Source organism: Schistocerca serialis, chromosome 9, assembly GCF_023864345.2.
Source record: "Schistocerca serialis cubense isolate TAMUIC-IGC-003099 chromosome 9, iqSchSeri2.2, whole genome shotgun sequence".
In the NCBI taxonomy this organism is placed as follows: domain Eukaryota; kingdom Metazoa; phylum Arthropoda; class Insecta; order Orthoptera; family Acrididae; genus Schistocerca; species Schistocerca serialis.
In genome coordinates, this window is record NC_064646.1 from 422,686,955 (window position 1) to 422,713,590 (window position 26,636).

A 26,636-nucleotide genomic window follows, 5' to 3' on the forward strand; every position below is an offset into this window, starting at 1 on the left:
CGGATCTGATCAGCTAGTCGTTGTTCTGTTAAAAATTTTAATTCTGGGTATCTAGTAATAAATGTTGTGTATACTTGTGATCTGTATCCAGTTGTGTTGGTTCCTAAGTTTGTTGCTTTGTAGTAACAGAACATGAGGTGTCGGTTAACTTCATATGACCATCTCATCCTCTGTCTTTGTTATCCTTCTAGAGTGGTTGCAGGAAGCATATCCTGTGGCTAACAGTGTCGTTACCATTGTGGACGGGTATAGGATTCAAGCGTCGTCCCCGACCATGGCGGCGCTTGTCCGAGGCTTCATTAGTTCTGTCCTGAACCAACTAATCACACTAAAATGGGGGTTAGCCCTATTAGTGTTTTGTTCTTTTCGTCGCCTTTTATGACTGGCAGAACATACCGGAGGCCTATTCTTTTCCCGGGCATCCACGGGGTTTATTATTATTATTATTATTATTACTGTTGAATATAATTGGGGAGAACAGAAATTTGTGGCACAACTTGACTAGAAGAAGGGATCGATTGATGGGGCTATTCTCAAGAACCTACACATGAGTCATATGGAAGGATAATGCGCGCATGCCCCGTAAGAATAGCTTTTATAGTTGGCGGGTAGATATTATACTTCACCCATTGTGCAACGAACCATGGGGATCTCTCTCACTAATTTCTGCCTGAGTTGCTGTGGTTCGACAATTCGTGTCTTCGTATTTTGCAAGCTTTTCCAAATGTTTATTACTGGTTCTGCTATAGCCTGCAACACTCATGTCGGACCACATTTTATTTTTCTTCACAGTTGCGATGTCAGGCATGTTGTGTTGCAGTATTCGAATGTTTTGAAGCCATAAGCCCGCAGTAGTTTCTCTTGACCATTTGTGACCCGTTTTTCTGGTTTATGATCCCCCATTTCTTTGCTACTAGGAGATGATGTACCTGGTCTAGTTTTTAGTGTAGAATTTGTGTTAGAAGCATATCTTGGGAGGACTAGGGATGGACAGCAGACCTCCCCTTCAACTTTACCTTAGAAAAAAAATATTACAGAAGCCGTACTCTACTACTACACTGCCAGACATCAGGTGTCCCAGTTTGGAGAACAGAAAATGTAAAAAATATTGACTATAGTGGGGGCTACGAAAAGTCGCTGGAGATTTTAGGCTTTGTAAAATCTAATGAAGCCAATTATTACATGGGGAAGTCAAATGAAAAGCTTGAATATTTAAAAAAACAATTTATATCGAACGAAAGTGGAACATAAGTGTATTATTTTTCTACGGAATCTCCCAGTCGTTAAACGAATTTCTTTTTTCCAGTACGTTGGAAGAGCACGGATTCCTCTGGGAAAAAAAGAAATAAATGGTGGTGTGTCCAGCCACTCGTGCACCATCTGCTGCACCTCTTCATCAGAACGGAACTTCTTTCCTCGCACCTACTCTTTGAATGGTCCAGACGTGATCACTTGATGCGATCTCCTTCTGCTTCAAAGCACCAAAAAAATTCTTCACAGACGTCAACGCATCGCTCTTTCAATTCTGGAGTGAGGTGCAGATACACTGCGAAATTTAAGCACTTCTTTAATGATGTGATGTACTGTGCCGTGACTAATGTTCAAATCACCTGCTGTTTCATCCATCGTTACACAACGATTTTCCGCCACAATGGCTTCACTGCTGCAGTAGACTGGTGTCACAACGCGTTGTGCTGAGCGTCCATCACGGAAGACACGCCATTTCCGAACTTACTACTCCACTCACATACTTGCTGCAGTAATAGACATCAATCACCGTACTCTACCTTCAACCGCCGATGGATATCAATAGGTTTCGTAACATCACTGCTCAGAAAACGTATGACAGAATGCTGTTCTTCCATCGTACATGTCCCAAGCGGGCAGCCATTTTGAACCGACATTGTGGCAACGACAAAAGCTTCATAAACAAGCGAGAGACACAATTTGCAGGTTTCATGCTTTGTTCAAGCGCAAAGCGTGTGTAAATTAGGAATAGCGGTTATCGCCGAAACGTCAGTTTCGATTCCATCGTTTCTTTTCCCCACGCCAGTTCAAACTGATTGTTCGCTCTAAATAACAGGTTTCTAAAATTACCGATTTTCGGCGTCTCATTCCTATTATTTCATGTATTAAATGTAGTAATCCAACAAAGATTGAAAAGTTTTGACTCTTAGTTTCAGCCGGCCGGAGTGGCCGTGCGGTTCTGGGCGCTACAGTCTGGAACCGAGCGACCACTACGGTCGCAGGTTCGAATCCTGCCTCGGGCATGGATGTGTGTGATGTCCTTAGGTTGGTTAGGTTTAATTAGTTCTAAGTTCTAGGCGACTGATGACCTCAGAAGTTAAGTCGCATAGTGTTCAGAGCCATTTTTTTTTCTTAGTTTCAAGGAAAATAAAAGGAAACTTAAATCCGTCCACAGTTCGTAGCTTTTCTCGAGAAGTGATAAATTGTTGCATACAACAAAAATCAACAGTATTTGAACTCTGCTCAAATATCTAGCAGTTATCACGAATCATACCACCGTTTGGACATTACGAATAGTCAGTGCTGAAAGCTGAAAACTGAGGTTAAGAGACTCTATTTTTCGTGTTGACTTGTCTGTTTTCAAGGCCTACTAACAAATAAAGGAATATTATGTAGACATAGGCAGATGATCAGCTACTTTCTACTTTTATTATATACTATGAATGAATTGTCGTTAAAATTTATATTCATTACTATAACCATAACTTCTTTACTCTTTCGTAGAAATGGAAGACATATCTTTAATGTTTTAAAGCTAATGAAGCATTGTACTTCATTGCTACGTCAACTCGTAAAAATATCTCCTGACTAGGGTTAGTGTCATTGTGCATTACAAAGGATGTCGGGTCACGATAGCGAGAAACTACCGTATGGACCAGGTGCACACAGCACGTACAAACGTACGTTAATCCACAACAGCGGGATCCACTGGGCCAATTCTTATGTCGTGTGTTTCTTGCTCACCTCTGTCGGCATTGTTCTTTAAATAGGACTGATCATTTCCCGAATTTTCTATACTAACGCAGTATTTCAAACCAATGTATATTTTACGAATAAAAATGACTTTGGTTTATTCAGAAACGAAAATTTTTAGCACTGGTGTTACGGCTAGTTGATATTTCTTTTTTTATTTTACTTGGTTATTACCAAAAATAAAAAAGTACCTGTTATAACCGAGGCCAAACAAGTAACGAAAAATACCGGCTATGCAGAATTAAGATACCGATAACAGTTTTAGCCTGTCATTTTTTCCCATCGATAACGTGTAAGCGCGTAACAGAACTGTCGCTTGGAGACGGTAACAATGAGAACTCTGTGCGTGCCTCGACCTGCGCGACCCGCCAGCGTTCAGCAGTCGGACTGTAGTAGCAAATTGACTCAAAGCCATTTGTCATGAAATATCAAAACCATATCGCCATTCACCGCCAAAATACGGTTCTATTCCTCCCCCATCCCCTACCCTCTCCCCCCTAACTCAAATCTTGGGGACATCTCACCATGCGCCGCATAGTAGCTTCTGAGCTGTTTGTGCGGTCATTTTGCAACAGCTCATGTTGTGGTCTATTGATTTATTAAGTGATTTGTAAGTTACGTATTTCGTATTTTCTAGGGATTTCTCAAGACTGGCTTTGAATGCATTCGTTCAGACGGCTTGTTCCTGTGCTGCCAGAATCGATTCTTTTGTTTCTATTCCACGGATGAGCCACAGTATTATTACTGTCAGCAATATTATACTTCCACTTGGCTGTTAACACCAGTATTAAACTGCAATCTTACTTACAGATATATCATCAGTGGTGCTCCCGATCATGTTACGTCAAACCTACCATAATTTAACGTGTACGTCACGGCAATTGACAGTCGGTCCAGACCGAGACACGAACATTGATTTCCTGAGAGAATATCAGGTTCTGGTCCTGATTTTTTCTTTCATAATCTTCTTATATGCAAAATGAGAATACCTCTAAATGTTGAGTGATTCATAGTAATGTTAAAACAAACATCTACTTCTTGGGTTGTAGCCAGTCGCACACCTGCGTAGCTGAGTGGTCAGAGCGGCTGACTGCCAAGTGGAGCCGGCCGCTGTGGCCGAGCAGCTCTACGCGCTTCAGTCTGGAAATGCGCGACCGCTGCGATTGCAGGTTCAAATCCTGCCTCGGGTATGGATGTGTGTGATGTCCTTAGTTAGTTAGGTTTAAGTAGTTCTAAGTTATAGGGGACTGATGACCTCAGATGCTAAATCCCATAGTGCTCAGAGCCATTTGAACCATACCAAGTGGAGGACACACGTTCGATTCCCGGTAAAGCCAGATATTTTTCTTTGGTGGGAGGACTGAAACGGGCTGCACTTCAGCTCCCTCATGGCAGCTGAGGAGTTACTCCACCGAGCAGCAGCGGCTCCAGGTCACGAAAACTGACATCTGCCGGGAGAGCGATCGGTGTGCTGACCCCACGGCTCTCCATAGCGCACCCAATGACGCCATTGGCAAATGCTGACGCAACGGCCGATTGGTACCAGTGAGCCCTCCAGGGTCTGTGGACGCATTTTTTTAGAGAGTTACAGCATGTTAGATTTAAAATCTAGCAAGAGACACAAAGTAAGCGATGTTTGAGAAATTTTTCTATCTAATAACGATCACAGAATGGATAGTCCACCTTTTGTACACAGTCGTGAGATTTTCCATTACATTTAATTAACAGGTCCGCAAAAGTGCAACGCTAAAATAGTTTACTGCGCGACTATTCAGTGCCCTCCTGACGAGGTAGCTGGCCGTTGTGGCCGAGCGGTTCAAGGTACTTCAGTCCGGAACCGCGAGACTGCTAGGTCGTAGGTTCGAATCCTGCATCGGGCATGGATGTGTGTTATGTCCTTAGGTTAGTTAGGTTTAAGTAGTTCTAAATTCTTGGGGACTGTTGACCTCAGATGTTAAGTCCCATTGTGCTCAGAGCCATTTGAACCAAACTGATGAGGTACTCATATATGAAACAAGTACTCACGTCAGTGGTTTGCGCGTACATTTTCTCGTCCGAATTTAGTTGGGTAGGAAAATAATGCAAAATCTATCGACTTACAGAAGTATGATTTTTGTGAAGTTTAATTAGAGAATGGGATGATAAGAAAATCACTTATGTAAAAATTTCGATTATTATTATTAAAAGTCAAATGTGCGCCAGGTCTTCTCGAGGAATCGCATTTTATTAGAAGTTAAGTGATTGGTGATATGTCTATGATTTAGTCTTGTTAAATTTTACTTGTTTTCTTGGGTAGTCTCTCGTCACCAGCTTGCTCGTCTGTGTCTCGTCCGCATTTGTTAGGCAGTTAGTGTCTGTCTGTTGTTCGGAGCTGCCTCTGTCATGTTTGTCGGATTTGGTGTGTTAATGAATTTATTGCTTGAAGTGCAACGGCCTAATTCCTGAAATATGTTTTGGTCTTGCCTATCATCTTGAGAGGCGGCATCTGCGTACTGTAGAGCATCTTAACTTGTAGAAATTTTTATAAGATTGCGATTTATGCGCTTTTATTTAAATGGTCAGTTTAGTATATAAAGTTGCCACCCTTCCACCGTAAGACTTTTCTTAGAAGTTAAAATCAAGTTGCACCTTCGGTGGCAAAGTTAATTTTTTTTAATTTTAGTGTTTTGTACCATTTCCATGCCTCCTATGGGGTGCATAGTTTGTGTGCTTGTGTTGATTGGTAAAACTGTTAGTTTAAAGTAATCTGGTGTGTTGCAGATTTTCAAATGTGTAGTCTTTCAGAGGTTGTTGTGAGTGGTCGTGACTACGGCCGTGTCAAAAGGGAGCGGCGAGGTTCCCAGCCCGAAAGCTCATACACTCAAAAATTTGTTTCTTTCTGCCTGCGAATAAATTGTAGCTTGATATTTAGAGGATGCTTTCTGCTTATAATTTTAAATCTGTTTCTTAAACAATAAAAAAAGCTTTTAGGAATAAAATTCCCATTTGTTAAAAGCAATTTCATTTTGATTTTATCAGTTGCTCCCTGGCATCTACTTCCACGCTCACATAGTGTGATTAAATGTGTTAGTGTTCTTGATGAATCGCTAGTAAATAAAGTAAATTCTTAAAAAAAAGTTTTGAAAGTAAATTCAGGGTTCATTACTGATTGCCGCAGCGGCGCCACCGCCAGAAACGGAGGGCGACTGCTTCACACTACGCGCTGCGGCGCGCTCTTCAAAACAGCAATTTTTACCACGGCTCAAAATGTTTATGTGAGAAAGAGACAATCATTAGACGTGCTTGGTGCAAGTAGGTACTATATTCAACTCCACAAAGCAAGTCTGGAACCGAGCATACTGGAAACAGAATGTGAACCTTCAACCACAAAAATGTCGTTGTTATAGAGAGGTAACTTGCTCGTACGCTAGCAATGCAACTTGTCACGGAACATTTATAAGTACAAAACACGGAAGATCGTGAACACGAAATGAAACATCTAACATCGATTTATTTAACTAGAAGGATGAAGATACTCATCTTTGAGCGATGTATGATGCGTGCTTTGTAGTTTAAGGCATGTGCACAAATCTATACTAACGTAGTGAAAGAGACAACAGGAGGTGGACGAAAATATGGACACCACGATCACAACACGTTACCAAGCCAAAAAATCTGTAAAAACCGTTGGTGTTCGAAACTGCTCCCAGTCGCCTCGGAATGGATAAGCAGAGTTCCTGTGTGGTATTCTAGGGAATCTTATACAATTGTTCCTGCAAAATGTTGGCGGGTTCAGGTGACAATACGGGAGGTAGATAGGGATCACGAAGCCTTCTTTGCAAAATAGGCCATAAAGGCACAGTGATATGAATATTTGTTAACTGATGTAGAGGGTAGGAGCTACATTTCATCCTCGTGCACACTAAACCTGTCCTGGACGATGCGAGCTGTGTGAATAGGGGCCGTGTGGTCTTGGGGCAGAACATCACCATTGGAGAACAAATATTATTCCATGGGAAGGACCTGATCCTCCAAAGTCGTCACACAACCCTTGGCAGCAATGCGGCTTTGCAGAGTAACTAGGGGGCAATGGATACCTCGACATGGCTGCCCCAGTCGTCACCGAACCGTCGCCATGTTTCACGGTTGGGGCGTAAACTCGGCTAGATACCGGGAACGGTGTGAAACAAGACACGTCGGACCAAATCACTTTCCGCCATTACTCCATAGTCCAGATTTTACAGCTTTCGCGCCACGTTTCTCGTGACGATCGTTTGCATCACTGATGAGTGGTTTCGGAGTTCCGTTTCGACCTGCAGTTCTCTGCTTCTGCAGGAAGCTTCGTGTTGTTCTGCTGCTGACAGGGTTCGCGAGTGTAACATTCAGCTCTGCAGTGACTTGTGTAGCTGCAGTCCCCTTATTTTTTGTCACAATTCTCTTTAGTGACCGTCCGTCACAATTACACACTCTTTTGTCCATGTTGTAACGTAGTCGGTGTTGTTTCTCTTCTTTCCCTATATGCGGCATAGACCTTCGATACGTGCGTATTGAGACACCAAACACTTACGCTACCTTGGCTACGGTACAGCACTGCTGATATTTTTTTAAAATTTCGGTATTCCGATACACCGTTGGCGCCGCCCGATATATCGAAAAAAAATTCGATATATCGACAGGGGAGTTAAAAAAATATCGGCTGCACAACGCAAATATACTGCAGGTCTTAGAGCTCTATATTTAAGTATTGATTTAATATTAGCTATACCTTACATCAAAAAGTTATTAGCCAGCTTATCCTTCTTTGAGCAATAACTGAAAGGAAAACGATGCACGTTTACGCTTGGCGGTAAACACTTTGCTAACAATGGCACTGCTACAAGAAAAGGTGTCCGATGGGTTCGTCGTTCGGTCTCGTCACATATAGAATATCTCTGGAACACTTCTTGTCGGTTTTTTGTAATGTCAAAACTGCATTGTGAAGATAAACGTTGCAGTGCCTGTCGGTAGCGCAGAGCGCCGATTACGTCAGCATTTCCCCCTCTCACGTCTCCTCCCAGCGCAAAGAATTGCTTGACATTTAGATTATTTTTTTCATCATTTTCAGTAACTGTTTGTGAAGAATGCCAATTTGAAGAAATACCGCTAGTTGTGTTAAGAATTGCCTTTTAACGCAACTGTGAGCTATTTCTTCACTTTGGAAATCTTGTTATTCCAGTCACACCGCCCCCCCCCCCCACCCCATGTAATGGGACTTCTCAGTTTGCGCCACCTGTGCTTGCTTTACACTTTACACAGTCAAAGAGAAACAATGGACATGATGATGAAAGCTTGGGAAGTAGTAAGACTACTTCACACAGTGAAAGTAAAATTACGTTCTTTTACAATTTCAAAAGAACAATTTCAAATTTTACCGCAAATTGTGAAAAAAATATAATATAAAATAAAAACATCGGCACTTGATATTGCCATTTCGATATCGATATTTCGACTACCGGTGAATGACACATCGCCGACATATATCGACACTTTCTCGGAATTATTAATACTTTATCAACAGCCCTATTACGGCAGCATTTTGTATACGAGCACCAACAATTTGTCTGCGTTCGACTGCACAGGGCTGCAACAACTAACTACTTTGCTTCTTATTGAGGACACTGCACAGGTGCCGTTCGTAGTCATATATAACAGTGGAACCTACGAGCTTGGCTAGTTTCTTAATTTATCTTCAGGCACACATTTCTCCGGTGTTTTCATTCTTTAGTGATCCCCTGTACTACAATCGTGCAACAGACGAACAAAATCAGCGCCATTTTCGGTATGCCATTCCCTTGTTGGTCGGAAGAAATCGGAACACTTCGAACAGTGAGCTCAATAGTAAGCTGAAAAGACAACTTCACGAAGCCATTCCGTGACACGTGACGTCATAGCTGCCATGGCAGACAGGGTCAAGCTGTCAATCTGTTCATCTAGACAGAAGATTTTTTTGTCATTAATCTTCTGACTGGTTTGATGCGGCTCGCCAGAAATTCCTCTCCTGTGCTAACCTCTTCACCTCAGAGTTGCACTTGCAACCTAAGTCCTCAATTATTTGCTGGTTGTATTCCAATCTCTGTCTTCTTCTACAGCTTTTGCCCTTTACGGCTCCCTCTAGTACCATGGAAGTCATTCCCTCATTTCTTAACAGATGTCCTATCATCCTGTCCCTTCTCCTTATCAGTGTTTTCCCACATGTTACTTTCCTCTCTGATTCTGCGCAGAACCTCCTCATTCTCCACTTTCTCGGTCCACCTAATTTTCAACATTCGTCTGTAGCACCACATCTCGAATACTTTGATTCTCTTCTGTTCCGTTTTCCCACAGTCCATGTTTCACTACAATACATTGTTGTACTCCAGAGGAACATTCTCAGAAATTTCTTCCTCAAATTCAGGCCGATATTTGATATTAGTAGACTTCTCTTGGCCAGGAATGCCCTTTTTGCTATTGACAGTCTGCTTTTGATGTCCTCCTTGCTCCGTACATTGGTTATTTTACTGCCTAGGCAGCAAAAAATGGTTCAAATGGCTCTGAGCACTATGGAACTTAACTTCTGTGGTCATCAGTCCCCTAGAACTTAGAACTACTTAAACCTAACTAACCTAAAGACATCACACACATCCATGCCCGAGGCAGGATTCGAACCTGCGACCGTAGCAGTCCCGCGGTTCCGGACTGCGCGCCTAGAACCACTAGACCACCGCGCCCGGCGCCTAGGCAGCAGAATTCGTTTTCATCTGCTTGGTGAACATGAATCCTGATATTGAGTTTCTCGCTTTTCTCATTTCTACTACTTGTCATTACCTTAGTCTTTCTTCGGTTTACTCTCAATCCATACTCTGTACTCATTAGACTGTTCATTCCGTTCACCAGATCATGTAATTCTTCTTCATTCACTCAGGATAACAATGTCATCAGCGAATCATATCACTGATATCCTTTCACCTTGAATTTTAATTCCACTCCTAACCTTCTTTTTATTTCCATCATTGTTTCCTCGATGTACAGACTGAACTGTAGGGGATGAAGGGCTATATCCTTCTTTTACACTCTTTTTAATACGAGCACTTCGTTCTTGGTCGTCCACTCTTATTATTCTCTCTTGGCTGTTGCACATTTTGTATATGACCCGTCTCTCCGTGTAGCTTACCCCTAATTTTTTCAGAATTTCGAACATATTGCACAATTTTACATTGTCGAACGCTTTTTCCAGGTCGAAGAATCCTATAAACGTGTCTTGCTTTTTCTTTAGTTTTGCTTCCATTATTAATCGCAACGTCGGAATTGCCTTTCTCGTGCCTTTATATTTCCTAAAGCCAAACTGATCGTCATCAAGCGCACCCTCAATTTTCTTTTACATTCTACTGTATATTGTTCTTGTATGGAATTTGGATGCATGAGCTGTTAAGCTGTTTGTGCGATAATTCTCGCACTTGTCAGCTTTTGCCGTCTTCTGAATTGGGTGGATGATGCTTTTCCGAAAGTCAGATGTTATGTCAGGAGACCCATACATTCTACACACCAACGTTAATAGTCGTTTTTTTTTGCCACTTCCCCCAATGATTTTACAAATTCTGATGGAATGTTATCTATCCCTCCTGCCTTATTTGACCTTAAATCCTCCAAAGCTCTTTTAAATTCTGATTCTAATACTGGATCCCTATCTCTTCTAAATAGATTCCTGTTTCTTCTTCTATCACATCAGACAAATCTTCCCCCTCACAGAAGCTTTCAATGTATTCTTTCCACCTATCCGCTTTCTCCTCTGCAATTAACAGTGGAATTCTCGGAGCACTCCTAACGTTATCACCCTTGATTTTAATGTCACCGAATATTGTTTTCACTTTCCTGTATGCTGAGTCTGTCCTTTCGACAAGACAGTCTTTCCTTTTTCGATGTCTTCAAGTATTTCCTACAGCCAAGTCGTCTTGTATTCCATGCACTTCCTATTTATTTCATTCCTCAATGCCTTGTATTTCTGTATTCCTGAGTTTCCCGGAACATTTTTTTACTTCCTTATTTCATCGTTCAGTTGAAGTATTTCATCTGTTACCCGTGGTTTCTTCGCTATTATCTTGTTTGTACCTGTGGTTTACTTCCCAACTTATGTCATGGCCCTTTTAAAAGATGTCCAATCCAAACGTACTCCCTCCTGAGATATTCCTTATTGCTGTATCTATTGCTTTACAGAACTTCAACAGTATCTCGTCATTCCTTAATACTTCTGTATCCCACTTCTTTGCGTATTGATTCCTCCTGGCTAATGTCCTAAATTTCAGCCTGTTCTTCATCACTACAAAATCGTGTTTCGAGTCTATATCTGCTCCTTGGTACACCTTAAAATCCAGTATCTGATTTCGTGATCTCTGTCTGACCATGATGTAATCAAACTGACATCTTCCGCTATTACCCGGCATTTTCAAAGTATACCTCCTCCTCTTGTGATTCTTTAACAGAGTATTCACTATTACTGGCTGAAACTTGTTACAGAACTTAATTAGTCTTTCTCCTCTCTTATTCCTTGTCCCAAGCCCATATTCTCCTGTAACCTTTTCTTCTGCTATTTTCCCTTCAACTGCATTTCTGCCTCCCACCACTATTAGATTTTCATCCCCCTTTACATACAGTATTATCCTTTCAATATCCTCATACACTTTCTCTATCTCTTCATCTTCAGCTTCCGACGTCGGAATGTACTCCTGAAATATCATTGTCAGAGTTGGTTTGCTGTCGATTCTGATAAGGGCAACCCTGTCACTAAACTGTTCACAGTAACGTACTCTCTGCACTACCTTCATATTCGTAAAGAATCCTACTCCCGTTAGACCATTTTCTGCTGCTATTGATATTACCCTGTACTCATCTGACCATAAATCCTTGTCTTCTTTCCACTTCACTGACCCCTCCATATCTAGATTGAGCCTTTGCATTTCCCTTTGCAGATTGTCTAGTTTCCATACCAAGATCAAGCGTCTGACATTCCACCACCCGATTTGTAGAACGTTATCCTTTCGTTGATTATTCCATCTTTTTCTCATGGTAACCTCCCCCTTGGCAGTCCTCTCTCGGAGATCCGGATAGTGGACTACTCCGGAATCTTTCGCCAATAGAGAGATCATCATGACACTTCTTCAATTACAGGCCACATGTCCTGTGGATACACGTTACGTGTCTTTAATGCAGTGGTTTCCATTGCCTTCTGCATCCTCATGCTGTTGATCATTGCTGATTCTTCCGCCTTTTGAGGGCAGCTTCCAACCCCTAAGTCAAGAGAGTGCCCCTGGATCTCTGCCCGTTTCTCCGCCCTCTTTGACAAGGCCGTTGGCAGAATGAGGCTGACTTCTTATGCCGGAAGTCTTCGGTCGCCACTGATGATTATTAATCAAAATTTAAGGAGTGGCGGGATTCTAACCCAGGACCGAAGACGTTTTTGATTATGACTCAAAGACGCTATACCTAGAGCACGGGAGCTCACTGACAGGCGATATGCGATAATCTATTACGGATGCTTAGTTTGTACTTTGCTGTTAACATGGGATCTTATCTGTCACACATGGCCGAAAGAACAGACACCATGTATTCATATACACTACTGGCCATTAAAATTGCTACACCAAGAAGAAATGCAGATGATAAACGGCTATTCATTGGACAAATATTATATACTAGAACTGACATGTGATTACAGAGAGCTTGGATGGCGTGTACAGGTACAGCTGCTCATGCAGCTTCAATACGATACCACAGTTCATCAAGAGTAGTGACTGGCGTATTGTGACGAGCCAGTTGCTCGGCCACCATTGACCAGACGTTTTGGTGAGAGATCTGGAGAATGTACTGGCCAGGGCAGCAGTCGAACATTTTATGTATCCAGAAAGGCCCGTACAGGACCTGCAACAAGCGGTCGTGTATTATCCTGCTGAAATGTAGGGTTTCACAGGGATCGAATGAAGAGTAGAGCCACGGGTAGTAATACATCTGAAATGTAACGTCCACTGTTCAAAGTGCCGTCAGTGCGAACAAGAGGTGACCGAGACGTGTAACCAATGGCATCCCATATTATCCCGCCAGGTGATACGCCAGTATGGCGATGACGAATACACGCTTCCAATGTGCGTTCACCGCGATGTCGCCAAATACGGATGCGATCATCATGATGCTGTAAACAGAACCTGGATTCATCCGAAAAAATGACGTTTTGCCATTCGTGCACCCAGGTTCGTCGTTGAGTACACCTTCACAGGCGCTCCTGTCTGTGATGCAGCGTCAAGGGTAACTGCAGCCATGGTCTACGAGCTGATAGTCCATGCTGCTGCAAACGTCGTCGAACTGTTTGTGCAGGTGGTTGTTGTCTTCCAAACGTCCCCATCTGTTGACTCAGGGATCGAGACGTGGCTGTACGATCCGTTACAGCCATGCGGATAAGATGCCTCTCATCTCGACTGCTAGCGATACGAGGCCGTTGGGATCCAGAACGGCGTACCGTATTACCCTCCTGAACCCACCGATTCCATATTCTGCTAACAGACATTGGATCGCGAACAACGCGAGCAGCAATGTCGCGATACGATAAACCGCAATCGCGATAGGCTACAATCCGACCTTTATCAAAGTCGGAAACGTGATGGAACGCATTTCTCCTCCTTACTCGAGGCATCAAAACAACGTTTCACCAGGCAACGCCGGTCAACTGTTGTTTGTGTATGAGAAATCGGTTGGAAACTTTTCTCATGTCAGCACGTTGTAGGCGTCGCCACCGGCGCCAACATTGTGTGAATGCGCTGAAAAGCTAATCATTTGCGTATCACAGCATCTTCCGCCTGTCGGTTAAATTTCGCGTCTGCAGCACGTCATTTTCGTGGTGTAGCAATTTTAATGGCCAATAATGCATAATCGAAGCGCTGATATGAGTATTTGTCTAATATATGAGTACCTGGTCAAGTAAGCACTGAAAAGTCGCCCAGTAAACGGGTTTAGCATTGCCACTTTTGGAGTTCTGTTAATTAAATGAAACGGAAAATCTTACGTCTGTGTACGAAAGGTGGAAAAATCTATTCTGTAATCACTATTAGATAGAAAATGTTCTCTAACATCACTTGCTTTGGGTCTCCTACTAGATTTTAAAACTAACCAGCTTTAACTCTCTAAAAAAATGCGTCCACGGACCCTGGAGAGGTCATGGGTACCGATCGGCCGGTGCGTCATCTTTTGCCAATGGCGTCAGTGGATGCTCTATGGAGAGCCGTGGGGACAGCACACCGCTCTCCCAGCCGCTGTCAGTTTTCGTGACCTGGAGCCGCTGCTGTTCGATGAAGTAGCTCCTCAGATGCCATTAGTCCTCCCACCAATCAAAATATTGTGGCTCTACAGGGACTCGAACGCGGATCCTTCATTTGTTAGTCATCCGCTGTGACCACTCAGCTACAGAGGTGTGCAACTGGCTACAACAAAAGAAATAAAGGTTTTTTAACATTACTATGAAGCACTCAGCACTTAGAGGTACATTAACAGTTTGCATACAGGGATTTTATGAAAGAAAAACTAACATAACCTGATTTTCTTTCAGGAAATCCATGTTTGTGTTCCGGTCTGGCACCGACTGCCAATTGCCTTGACGTACCCATGAAATTATGGTATCTGTAACACACTAACTAGGGGAGTCCTCTTTTCGCTTTCGTGAAATATGATCAGAAGCACCACAGTTTCATATTGTTGTTGTTGTGGTCTTCAGTCCCGAGACTGGTTTGATGCAGCTCTCCATGCTACTCTATCCTGTACAAGCTTCTTCATCTCCCAGTACGTACAGCAACCTACATCCTTCTGAATCTGCTTAGTGTATTCATCTCTTGGTCTCCCTCTACGATTTTTACCATCCACGCTACCATCCAATATTAAATTGGTGATCCCTTGATGGCTCAACCCATGTCCTACCAACCGATTCCTTCTTCTAGTCAAGTTGTGCCACAAACGTCTCTTCTCCCGAATCCTATTCAATAATTCCTCATTAGTTATGTGATCTACCCATCTAATCTTCAGCATTCTTCTGTAGCACCACATTTCGAAAGCTTCTATTCTCTTCTTGTCCAAACTATTTATCGTCCATGTTTCACTTCCATACATGGCTACACTCCATACAAATACTTTCAGAAATCCTGACACTTAAATCTATACTCGATGTTAACAAATTTCTCTTCTTCAGAAACGCTTTCCTTGCCATTGCCAGTCTACATTTTCTATCCTCTCTACTTCGACCATCATCAGTTATTTTGCTCCCCAAAAAGCAAAACTCCTTTACCACTTTGTCTCATATCCTTATCTAAGTCCCTCAGCATCACCCGACTTAATTCGACTACATTCAATTATCATCGTTTTGCTTTTGTTGATGTTCATTTTATACCCTCCTATCAAGACACTATCCATTCCATTCAACTCCTCTTCCAAGTCCTTTGCTGTCTCCGACAGAATTACAATGTCATCGGCGAACCTAAAAGTTTTTATTTCTCCTCCATGGATTTTAATACCTACTCCGAATTTTTCTTTTGTTTCCTTCACTGCTTGCTCAACATACAGATTGAACAACATCGGGGAGAGGCTACAACCCTGTCTCACTCCCTTCCCAACCACTGCTTCCCTTTGATGTCCCTCGACTCTTATAACTGCCATCTGGTTTCTGTACAAATTGTAAATAGCCTTTCGCTCCCTGTATTTTACCCGTACCACCTTCAGAATTTGAAAGAGCGTGTTCCAGTCAACATTGTCAAAAGCTTTCTCTAAGTCTACAAATGCTAGACACGTAGGTTTGCCTTTCCTTAATCTAGCTTCTAAGATAAGTCGTAGGGTCAGTATTGCCCCACGTCTCCCAACATTTCTACGGAATCCAAACTGATCTTCCCCGAGGTCGACTTCTACTAGTTTTTCCATTCGTCTGTAAAGAATCCGCTTTAGTATTTTGCAGCCGTGACTTATTGAACTGATAGTTTGGTAATTTTCACATTTGTCAACACCTGGTTTCTTTGGGATTGGAATTATTATAATCCTCTTGAAGTCTGAGGGTATTTCGCCTGTCTCATACATCCTGCTCACGAGATGGTAGAGTTTCGTCTCCCAAGGCTGTCAGTAGTTCTAATGGAATGTTGTCTACTCCCGGGGCCTTTTTTCGACTCAGGTCTTTTAGTGCACTGTCAAACTCTTCACGCAATATTATATCTCCCATTTCATCTTCATCTACATCCTCTTCCATTTCCATAATATTGTCCTCAAGTACATTGCCCTTGTATAGACCCTCTATATACTCTTTCCACCTTTCTGCTTTCCCTTCTTTGCTTAGAACTGGGTTTCCATCTGAGCTTTTGATATTCATACAAGTGGTTCTCTTTTCTCTGAAGGTCTCATTAATTTCCTGTGGGCAGTATCTATCTTACCCCTAGTGAGATAAGCCTCTACATCCTTACATTTGTCCTCTAGCCATTCCTGCTTAGCCATTTTGCACTTTCTGTCGATCTCATTTTTGAGACGTTTGTATTCCTTTTTGCCTGCTTCATTTACTGAATTTTTATATTTTCTCCTTTCATCAATTAAATTCAGTATTTCTTCTGTCACGCAAGGATTTCTACTAGCCCTCGCCTTTTTACCTACTAGACCCTCTGCTGCCTTCACTACTTCATCCCTCAAAGCTACCCATTCTTCTTCTTCCTTTTTTCTTTCCCCCATTCCTGTCAATTGTTCCCTTATGCTCTCCCTGAAACTCTGTACAATCTCTGGTTTAGTCAGTTTTACCAGGTCCCATCTCCTTAAATTCCCACCTTTTTGCAGTTTCTTCAGTTTTAATCTTCAGGTCATAAATGTCTTACAATTTAAAACCTGGTTCCTAAATCTCTGTCCTACCATTAAGTAATCTATCTGATACCTTTTAGTATCTCCAGGCTTCTTTCATGTATACAACCTTCTTTTATGGTTCTTGAACCAAGCGTTAGCTATAATTAAGTTGTGCTCTGTGCAAAATTCTACGAGGCGGCTTCCTCTTTCATTTCGTACCCCCAGTCCATATTCGCCTACTACGTTTCCTTCTCTCCCTGCCGAATTCCGGTCACCCATGACTATTGAATTTTCGTCTCCCTTCACAATCTGAATTTCTTTTATTTCATCATACATTTCTTCAATTTCTTCGTCATCTGCAGAGCTAGTTGGCTTATAAACTTGTACTATTGTAATAGGCGTGAGCTTCGTATCTATCTTGGCCACAATAATACGTTCTATGCTGTTTGTAGTAGCTTACCCGCAATCCTGTTTTCCTATTCATTATTAAACCTACTCCTGCATTACCCCTATTTGATTTTGTGTTTATTGCCCTGTATTCACCTGACCATAAGTTTTGTTCCTCCTTCCACCGAACTTCACTAATTCCCACTGTATCTAACTTGAACCTATCCATTTCCATTTTTAAATTTTCTAACCTACTTGCCCGATTAAGGGGTCTGACATTCCACGCTCCGATCCGTAGACCGCCAGTTTTGTTTCTCCTGATAACGACATCCTCTTGAGTATTCCCCGCCCGGAGATGCGAATGGGGGACTATTTTACCTCCGGAATATTTTACCCAAGAGGACGCCATCATCATTTAACCATACAGTATAGCTGCAAGCCCTCCTAAGGGGGCAAACTGATGAGGTCATCGGTCTCTACACTTACACACTACTTAAACTAACTTATGCTAAGAACAACGCACAGACCCATGCCCGAGGGAGGACTCGAAAGTTTGTTGGGAGGGGCCGCGCAATCCGTGACGTGGCGCCTCGGACCACGCGACCACTCCGGGCGGCGATTGCAGTTTAATACCATTGTTAATAGGTAAGTGCAATTATAATGCATGTGGTAAGAGTGATATTGCTAGCAGTAGTAATATTGTGGCTGATCAGTGGAACAGAAACAACAGAAATAATTCTTGCAGCACAGGAACAAGCCCTTGTCCGAATGCTATCAAAGGCAGTGTTGAGAGATCACCAGAAGACACGAAACATATAGTTTACAAAGGAGCTGATAAAATAATAGACCATAATCCGAGGTGTTGCAAAATGATCACAAGCGTTGATGTAGTAGCGCTGTGGCGCATGCCGAGAGCGTCCCCAAGATCTGAGTTAGGCGTAGCGTACGGGGAATCACATTTTTGCAGTGAATGGCAAAATTGTTTTGAGATTTCACGACAAATGGCTCCGAGTAAATTTGCTGCTGTAGTCCGCTCCATGAACGGTGGTGTTTTGCACAGGTCGGCGCACGCACTTTTCTCATTGTTGCCAGTTACAAGCGACAGTTGCGTTACGTGAGTACAAATAATCGATGGGAAAAACCGATCGGTTAGGACCGATATAAGTATTTTAGTTCTAAATAACCGGTATTTTTCGGTATTTTTTTTTTTTGGCCTCAGTCATAGCAGGTGCTCTTTTATTTTGCTAATAAACAAGTGAAAAAAATACGGAAATAGCAATTAACCGTAACACCAGTCCAAAAATTTTTCGTTTCTGTGTAAACCTTTTGTTTTTTAAAAAAAGTCATTTAATTTGGAAAATTTGCATTAGTTTGAAATACGACGTTATTACAGAAAATTTGAAACGCAATCAGCAATATTTTAATAACAGCGCTGACAGAGAATTATTCCGGGCTGTTTGGCTGTGGTCCATGGAACTCTTCTATCCCTGACGTTTCGTCCAAAGCTACGTTGGAGTCGGCAAGACTCAGCACAACCAGGAGCACCTCCGAAGATGTCCGTCGTAGCTTTGGACGAAACGTCAGGGACAGAAGAATTCCATGGACCACGGCCAAACAACCCGGAAGAATTCTCGGCAGCTGAAACATCCGGTCATGCAAGCCTTCATTGTATGAATGCTGACAGAAATGAGTAACAAACACATGGCATAAGTATTGGTACAGCATTACAGAGAATAATGTCCCTGTTGCTGTGGATTAGTGTACGTGTGTATGTGCAGTGTTCCCCTGGTTTATATGGTTGTTTCTCGCTGTCATCGCTGGACATCCGTTCTAATGCACAGTGACAGTAAACCTAGACCAGAAATCTTTCAAAGAAGTGACCTAGCAATCAAGTATAATGCTTCATTAGCTTGAAAAAATTAAAGGTATGTCTACCATTTCTGTGAAAGAGCAAAGAAGTTACGGTTTGTGCTGATGCTTCGTCACACATGTTTAGTGGAAATACGTGTTATTACAATTAAACTCATGAGTTTCTGTAACTATGGGAAGTACTATCAAGAATAAAAACAAAATACGACAGACAATTAGCAAAAAAAAGAAAAAAAAGAGATGTAGCCTCTTTGCAGGCCATATATTACGCAGTAAGAGATTAAGAAGAAAATCATAATTCTACGCACAACATGTAAGCTTGAGTGCAATAAAGTAAAAATAGAATTTCTCCAGTTCTTCCACGGATGGTGTGGGCGATATGTTCCTAAGTTGTTATACTAACGAGAAGATAATAAATTTTTGCGTGCTTGTTTCAATGTGAGGGCAAAGTAATTCGAAATCAGTTATTAAAAATTTCGCTGTCCATTCTGTGAACGCTGATGTAATCACCAGGTTCCGTGAGTGACATTTCCTTTAATAGATTTTCATGTGTGTATTTCTTACTCGGCTTAAACCATTCCCTGGATGAGGTCCTTTATTCTTATTCTTATTCTTTTTCTTTATCATTATCATTGTCATTCCTATTATTCCTACGATCAGTTTTAGTGGCAGCAGCTGGAACTATGGGAAGTACTATCAAGAATAAAAACAAAATAGCACAGACATTCACATCATTTTAATACTGTTTGTCACACTAACATTGCTATTTCTTAGAAAACTATAATGTAAAAAAGGTATTGTATGTGTGACACCCTGATCCGACGTAAGAGGGGGCTTGATGGCTCTAATCTGATCAGTTAAATAAGTAAATACATAAAGAAACAGAGTGCCCGAATAAATATTAGAAATGCTTTATCAGCATTTTTTAGCCGTTCCTAATGGTATAAAGTCCGCCCCAATAGCTGAGTGGTCAACGCGGCGTTGTGTCACGCCTAGGGGCCCGGGTTCGATTCCCGGCTGGGTCGGAGATTTTCTCCGCTCAGGGACTGGGTGTTGTGTTGTCTTCATTATCACTTCATCATCATCAGTGGAAGGTAACGGGAAACCACCACTAGAATCACTTGCCTAGACGCTCATGCGGTGGACCTCTCTGATGAGGCTTCCCCATGACAAGAGCTGCCGTAAGGTTAGATTGGCAAAATTTTTGGATCTTGTATGGGTTTGTTCGGCGAATCCGTGGATAAATAAGGGAGAATTTGGCAAGTATATTTGACAGTGTAAGGGAGCGATTAGACTGTGACGGTAGACGTGCTTACCGAGGTAGAGGTGGTCCTCCATGGGGTCGTCGAGCACCTCGACCAGCTTCACGACGTTGGGGTGGTCGAGCTTCTTGAGGATGGCGATCTCCCGGTAGACCCTCTGCAGCGGGTCTCGCTCTGCAGGATTCACCAGCTTCCCCGTAGACGACTTCCGCTGCGGCGCCACACGACCTACAAACACGTGTGCAGCAGCCATCAGCAAAACTCACCCCAAGACCGGGTTGGCTGATTCTTTTGGGTCCAAGCGCCCGCTTCAGTTAGAATCTAAAACTTTTCAGCCAATAAATTATCAGTAATAAGCAATCCTAAGATTCAGGTACAGTGTACACTTTACGACCATTTCTAAGACAGTCATAAATTTTGAAAGGAAAAGACGACATTTTTAGCAGGGGTTCTTGCTGTAAGACAAACAGTGCAAAGATGAAGAAGACGGAGAATCGTAGAAAGGACAATAACTACTACAATAACATCAAAACTGGAAACAAATGGCACAGTGTCCATGGAGATCAAGGGGTTTCTTTGTGTTATTTTACTTTTTATATTTTACGCTCAGCTGAGCGTTTTACAATTCCATAAACGGTCTCTCCCAGCCAGTATTCATTTTCAGACTGTCAGTAGATAAAAAGGAGATAAAAAACATTATAGAGTTTATAGACTCTGCTAAGTAACTGCCTACAGCTCCTTCCGACCGTGGCGTTTCCGACCCGTCGCTGCCGCAGGTATCATGGCCCTTCCGACCAATCAGTTGTGCACAGTGGCATTTCTGACCAGAGCCTCCCCTACCGTTGTGGCTCCCTTCGAACCGGAAACAGAGGTGTGTACCGGTATTACTGCTCGTTCCACTTCAAGATTTAGTATTAAGATCCTGTCTAACTACAAGCTAAGAAAAAGCAACATATTCGGAAATGAATAGCCAAATATTTTTGACAAGCAAAACACAAATGCCATTGCTACTCGTTTAAACCGCAGCAATTCAATCTTTCGTATTATATTTGAATGAAACGTCAAGAGCTGTTATTATCAAAAAATGGCCGGAAAAGCCACGGGTAACATCAAATTGTTTTGAGCCGTGGTATTTCCATCTAGAGCGCTGTTGCGCTTTTCTTTGACGTTCGGAAAAGCCGCGGCCAACATATTTGCCGTCGAAAATTCTACGTTGACGTCATGGATCACAAAGTTCACAGTCGGACCACAAAACGAGATCAGTATAATGATGTAGCGTTCCCATGGTGTTGTCAACAATACTAAACATAACAGTAGGTAGACGTAGTGGTACTAGAGGCAGAGTGAAAATCTGCCTTTGTCTTCTCATGCATGTCTACATTCGTGAATGGTTACCTACTTCGGTAAATTTTAAAGTTACATTAATTAGAGTAATTCGATATGATTTTTTAATCAATTTGTAGAACCTTTTTTTAATCGATTAGAGTCTTCCTTGGACTATGTAAATAACTGATTCCGATTTAATTTAGGGTTTTTGAAATAATTTCTCGTTCAATCACAGTGCTGTTGTTCCGACTTCTGACAACTTTGCTCTCCTTTCCTGTTTTAGTTTTCTCTGGAGATGGGGATATAGAAACTTCTGTTGAAACGTGTCTCTGTTCACAGTTTCATATCTTTCAATCTACATCTCTTTCAGATCGCATCTGATTTCCTTGAGCCAGTTTGACCAGTGCTGTAACTGCTTGAGAAGAGATAGATTTATTGTATACACCTTTAGCCAACTGAAACCCGGGCCTACCAGTAAAGCACTGCCTAGAAACCGCGATTTCGCGGGATCGAATTCCAGTCAGACCATGAAGATTTTCAGTCTACTTTCAGTCTTGCCTCCACCTCTCAATGATTTGAGGATGGCTCTGAGCACTATGGGACTTAACATCTCAGGTCATCAGTCCCCTAGAACTTAGAACTACTTAAAGCTAACTAACCTAAGGACATCACACACATCCATGCCCGAGGCAGGATTCTAACCTGCGACCGTAGCGGCCACGTGGTTCCAGACTGAAGAGCCTAGAACCACTCGGCCACCAGCGGCCGGCAATGATTTGAGGATTCGCCTGGAAAGAAACATGGTTCGGATCCCTCATTAAGCTGAAGGTCCCCTTTAAACAGGTGGATAACTGCGATACATTAGGAACACGGAAGTCGCTGAAGCGGCGTGCTGTAGGAAAACTTATATCAGACCACTGCGGCTCACGCAGCTGAAAAGGTATCTCTTGCCCTGCATTTGTTAGCCTGCCCCTCACGGTCATTCTTCTGTGTTGACTCACGTTTAGAAACTTTAAATATGTTTCAAGCATTTATCCAAAGTTCATTATTCGTAACAAGAAAAGGAAAAATGTATGGGTGAGTGGAGGGACTGGTTCGCAGGTACATAATGAAGCGGATACATTAAACACGGAAATAACTGTGTAGTATGCACAATTTAATATTTAAATATTAGTAACGTTACTAAGAATCCTATCGTGCGGACGCCAGAGACTGTAATAACGTAATATAATCCGCGTAACAGCTTTACTGCTCACTTTGTGATAGACTCTGCACCTGCTGTCCTCCCTAACGAAGATCACGGTTACAGATCCCCAATAACCTATTAATAACTTCGAAAAACTATTCAGTTATATTATTTATTTATTGACATCTGAGAAGTTGTCTTAATGCCAACGCTGTTACAATGATATTTATTAGTAGAACAGCAATATGTACGCATCATTACGCACCTGTACCTCTGAGTTCTGCTAAGATGTTATCGTTACAGAAGTCGGCAGGTATTCTGTGCTAGCAAATCTCGTAATAGTGCATTATTTAGTTAGTTTTTTAGGGAAGCTCTCATAGAAATTATTCCTCAGGGACTTCTTATATGTACTAGGTACGCGTAAAGAAAGACGCTATTTCGTGGAACCTACAAGTATTTGCCACATAACTCTGCTCTCCAACAGTCATAAAGTCACAAGATTTTAAACATGGCTGAAACAGTTGCAGGATAATGAATTATTGAAATCCTTGACCACGGTTTCGGTATTTCTAAATATAGACTACCTTCATCAGAAGCAAAAATACACCTGAACAGGAAGACACTTTCAGTAGCAAAAACTTAGCACCCTAACTGAGAAAGAAAAAAACACTTGTAGCTTAAGTAACCATAAAATTACCAAAAATATTGTGATACTTTGGTTATTTTACGGTTACTGTGGAAACGTCATGGGACACGTACAGGCCGACCTTGTCTATTGACTGACAGAGACCGCCGACAGTTGAAGAGGGTCGTAATGTGTAACAGGCAGACATCTATCCAGACCATCATACAGGAATTCCAAACCGCATCGGGATCCGCCGCAAGTGCTATGACAGGCGGGAGGTGAGAAAACTTGGATTTCATAGCCGAGCAGCTGCTCATAAGCCACACATCACGCCGGTAAACGCTAAACGACGTCTGGTTTGGTGTAAGGAGCGTAAAGATTGGACGATTGGACAGTGGCAAAACGTTGTGTGGAGTGACAAATAACGGTACACAATCTGGTGATCTGATGGTAGGGTGTGGGTATGGTGAATTCCCGGTTAACGTCCTCTGCCAGCATATGTAGTCTTAACAGTAAAGTTCGGAGGTGGTGGTGGTATGGTGTGGTCGAGTTTATCACGGAGGGGGCTTGCACCCCTTGTTGTTTTGGGTGGCACTATCACAGCACAGGCCTAAGTTGATATTTTAAGCACCTTCTTGCTTCAGGGAAGGCGATTGCATGTTTGAACACGATCGAGCACCTGTTCATAACGGACGGCCTGAGGCGGAGTGGTTACATGACAATAACATCCCTTTAATGGAGTGGCCTGCACAGCCGACATCAATAGTTAGTTTCCTTTCCCCTCCTTTCTCCACCTCAACCTTCAATTTACATCATTTTTATATCGAAAGTTACTTCGATCTTTCGAACCATGTTTTTCAGTCCCGCTTGTGAAAAGCGAACCTCTGCGTATTCTTCCAGTGCGTTGATACTCGCGAAAAGCTGCAGCGCTATTGCTTTGTTTTGATAAAACAGCTTTACAAGTGAAGCTCTGGTCATCTTGTCCAGACCCATGTTGACTGTCTGCAACCGTAGCGCACACATGCTTCTGTTTCAATCCTATGTCGCCATACCCGAACTGACGCCTAACGGTAAGTTATGACACACGCTACTAATAACGCAAATCCTGCAGCTCACAGTCTGAACACATTCTTATAAGTTGGGAATCAATACGGTAAATAGTTTTCCGTCTTCACTGGCTCAAGTAGCAAAAGTTTGGTTATAACCACCCTCTCCTTTTCCTCAGAGGTGAATGCGTCGGACTGCGTTGCCTGTTTTCAGTCGGTTGCTCCCACAGACTAATGACAATCGAAAGAATGAATGAATATTACAACTGAATGAGTCGACTGTTTTAAAACCTTGTTTCCATTCGCCTTTTCCCATCACTACTCTGAATCATACAGAGTGAGCACTCCAGTTGATCTGTTGCTTGTGCATATTAAGCAAGACTGGTTTCTAATTTAAGATCGTGTGTATGTTTTCAGTTTATATGAGTTCTGTAGTTGTATGCACTACATACTTTTACTCATTTGTGTCGTTCCGGTCTATGATTTTACTGATTTTATAGCTACAGCTGAAGTGTTGCAGGTAGCAGCCGAAAGGAACTCCGCGAGTGCGAGGGCGTAAGTGGGACCTATTAAGGCTCATTTGAAAGTGTTGTATTAACAGTTACGACAGGACAAATATTAGCTGCTATTAACTCACCATGCGCATTTGGGGGGCAACACAAAATGATTGTCCAGGAGATGCAACGATTAACTTTCTAAGGGATGTATGTATTACACTTCAAAAAATGGACGTCGACATTCAAGAAATGTTCGAAACAAACCACAAACTTGCACTACTTGCAAAAATGACTCGTTACAGTTATCACAAAGTGTCGCCCCATTAAGATCGAAGGCGAGCTTCTTTGGAATTACGCGCCGTGCAGGACGATCAGTTAGGTACCCATTCTTAAAGAAGACGTATTGAATCATACTGATGATACGGGATGACGAGAACTGATGGAATTTGATGGGAGACAACCGAATACAAAAGTCTGTCGTGGAGCTTATCGTGGAACTGGCTCTTCTTTAAGGCATAGTGGCAGATTGTGCGGTATCATGTTTAATAGGCACTGAGAAAACAAACATCCAGAAGCTGAATTTGTCCACTGGTTCCAGGTGGTATGAACTGCTATGTCACACACTTTTCAGGAAGGACAGTTTGCTCTAAGCGAGTATGATTTTTTACGCAGACCGGGAATCAAGCAAAAAGAAAGTTATTTTGAGCAGCTATTGAGTATAAGCAGTGTTCATACAGGCAGTGGTCATACCTTAGTATTAATTCTTATACACCCATTTTCCCACTCTTGCTTGCCATGACGCAAATATTCCCCACCGCTCTTGCAAGATCACTCACACGAGAAAGAATCGTAGGGGCCAGAGCAGCTCCAACTTCTCATAGCACAATAAATAACTTCCCATCCAATTAACCATACAGATTAATAGTCGACATAATTGTATACGAACGCGTTAGGGCATTGGTAGTAGCGAGATATTGATACAGCTATCTTGGTACTTCTAATTTTCAGGTTTCCTTTCATACGCATTTCCTCTTCCCGAAAATAAATTCCTTACTGAACGATGGGCCGATTCCACTGTTTGCTGTGCGTCATCAAGTTGATGCTTTGTTCAAAATTTCGTTATCTTACGTCTTCCAATTTTGCAGCACTGTTCGAAGTTATGCAACCAAATGCTGATTCAATTGAAATCACTGTCATCTACATCGCGCGCGGTTTGATATGCATAACGTAATAAGTCACTATCATGCATATTCTATAAACTGTATCGCGCTTGCCGGCCGGAGTGGCCGTGCGGTTCTAGCCGCTGCAGTCTGCCACTTCTTTCTCAGTCTGAGAAAATCGTTGGATTCCTTTATGACGAAATGTCAATTTCGGCCACTGTTGTTGTAAGTAAAATGCAATGTTTACTTTGTTTATCGTTGCCATTGTATGTATGTTAACCGGGGACCTAGAAACGACGGAGAGGCACCGTCCCTGCCGCAGCCGCAGTGGTCCACAACGACTACCGCAGTCTACTTCACCCCTTCGCCGACACACAGCGAACCCAGGGTTATTGTGCGGTTCAGGCCCCGGTGGATCCCCCCAGGGAACGTTTCACACCAGACG

At 42.4% G+C, this 26,636-nt stretch overlaps 1 protein-coding gene across 2 annotated transcripts in view; it reads right to left on the reverse strand.

The window, feature by feature from the left end:
* Positions 1-26,636, reverse strand: part of LOC126418619 (calcium/calmodulin-dependent protein kinase kinase 1) — a 1,500,745-nt gene that overhangs the window by 62,093 nt on the left and 1,412,016 nt on the right. For both annotated transcript variants that reach the window (XM_050085460.1, XM_050085461.1), the window contains one exon: positions 20,406-20,579. In XM_050085460.1, coding sequence (XP_049941417.1) covers positions 20,406-20,579 — 174 coding nt within the window. The remainder of the gene's footprint in view (positions 1-20,405; positions 20,580-26,636) is intronic.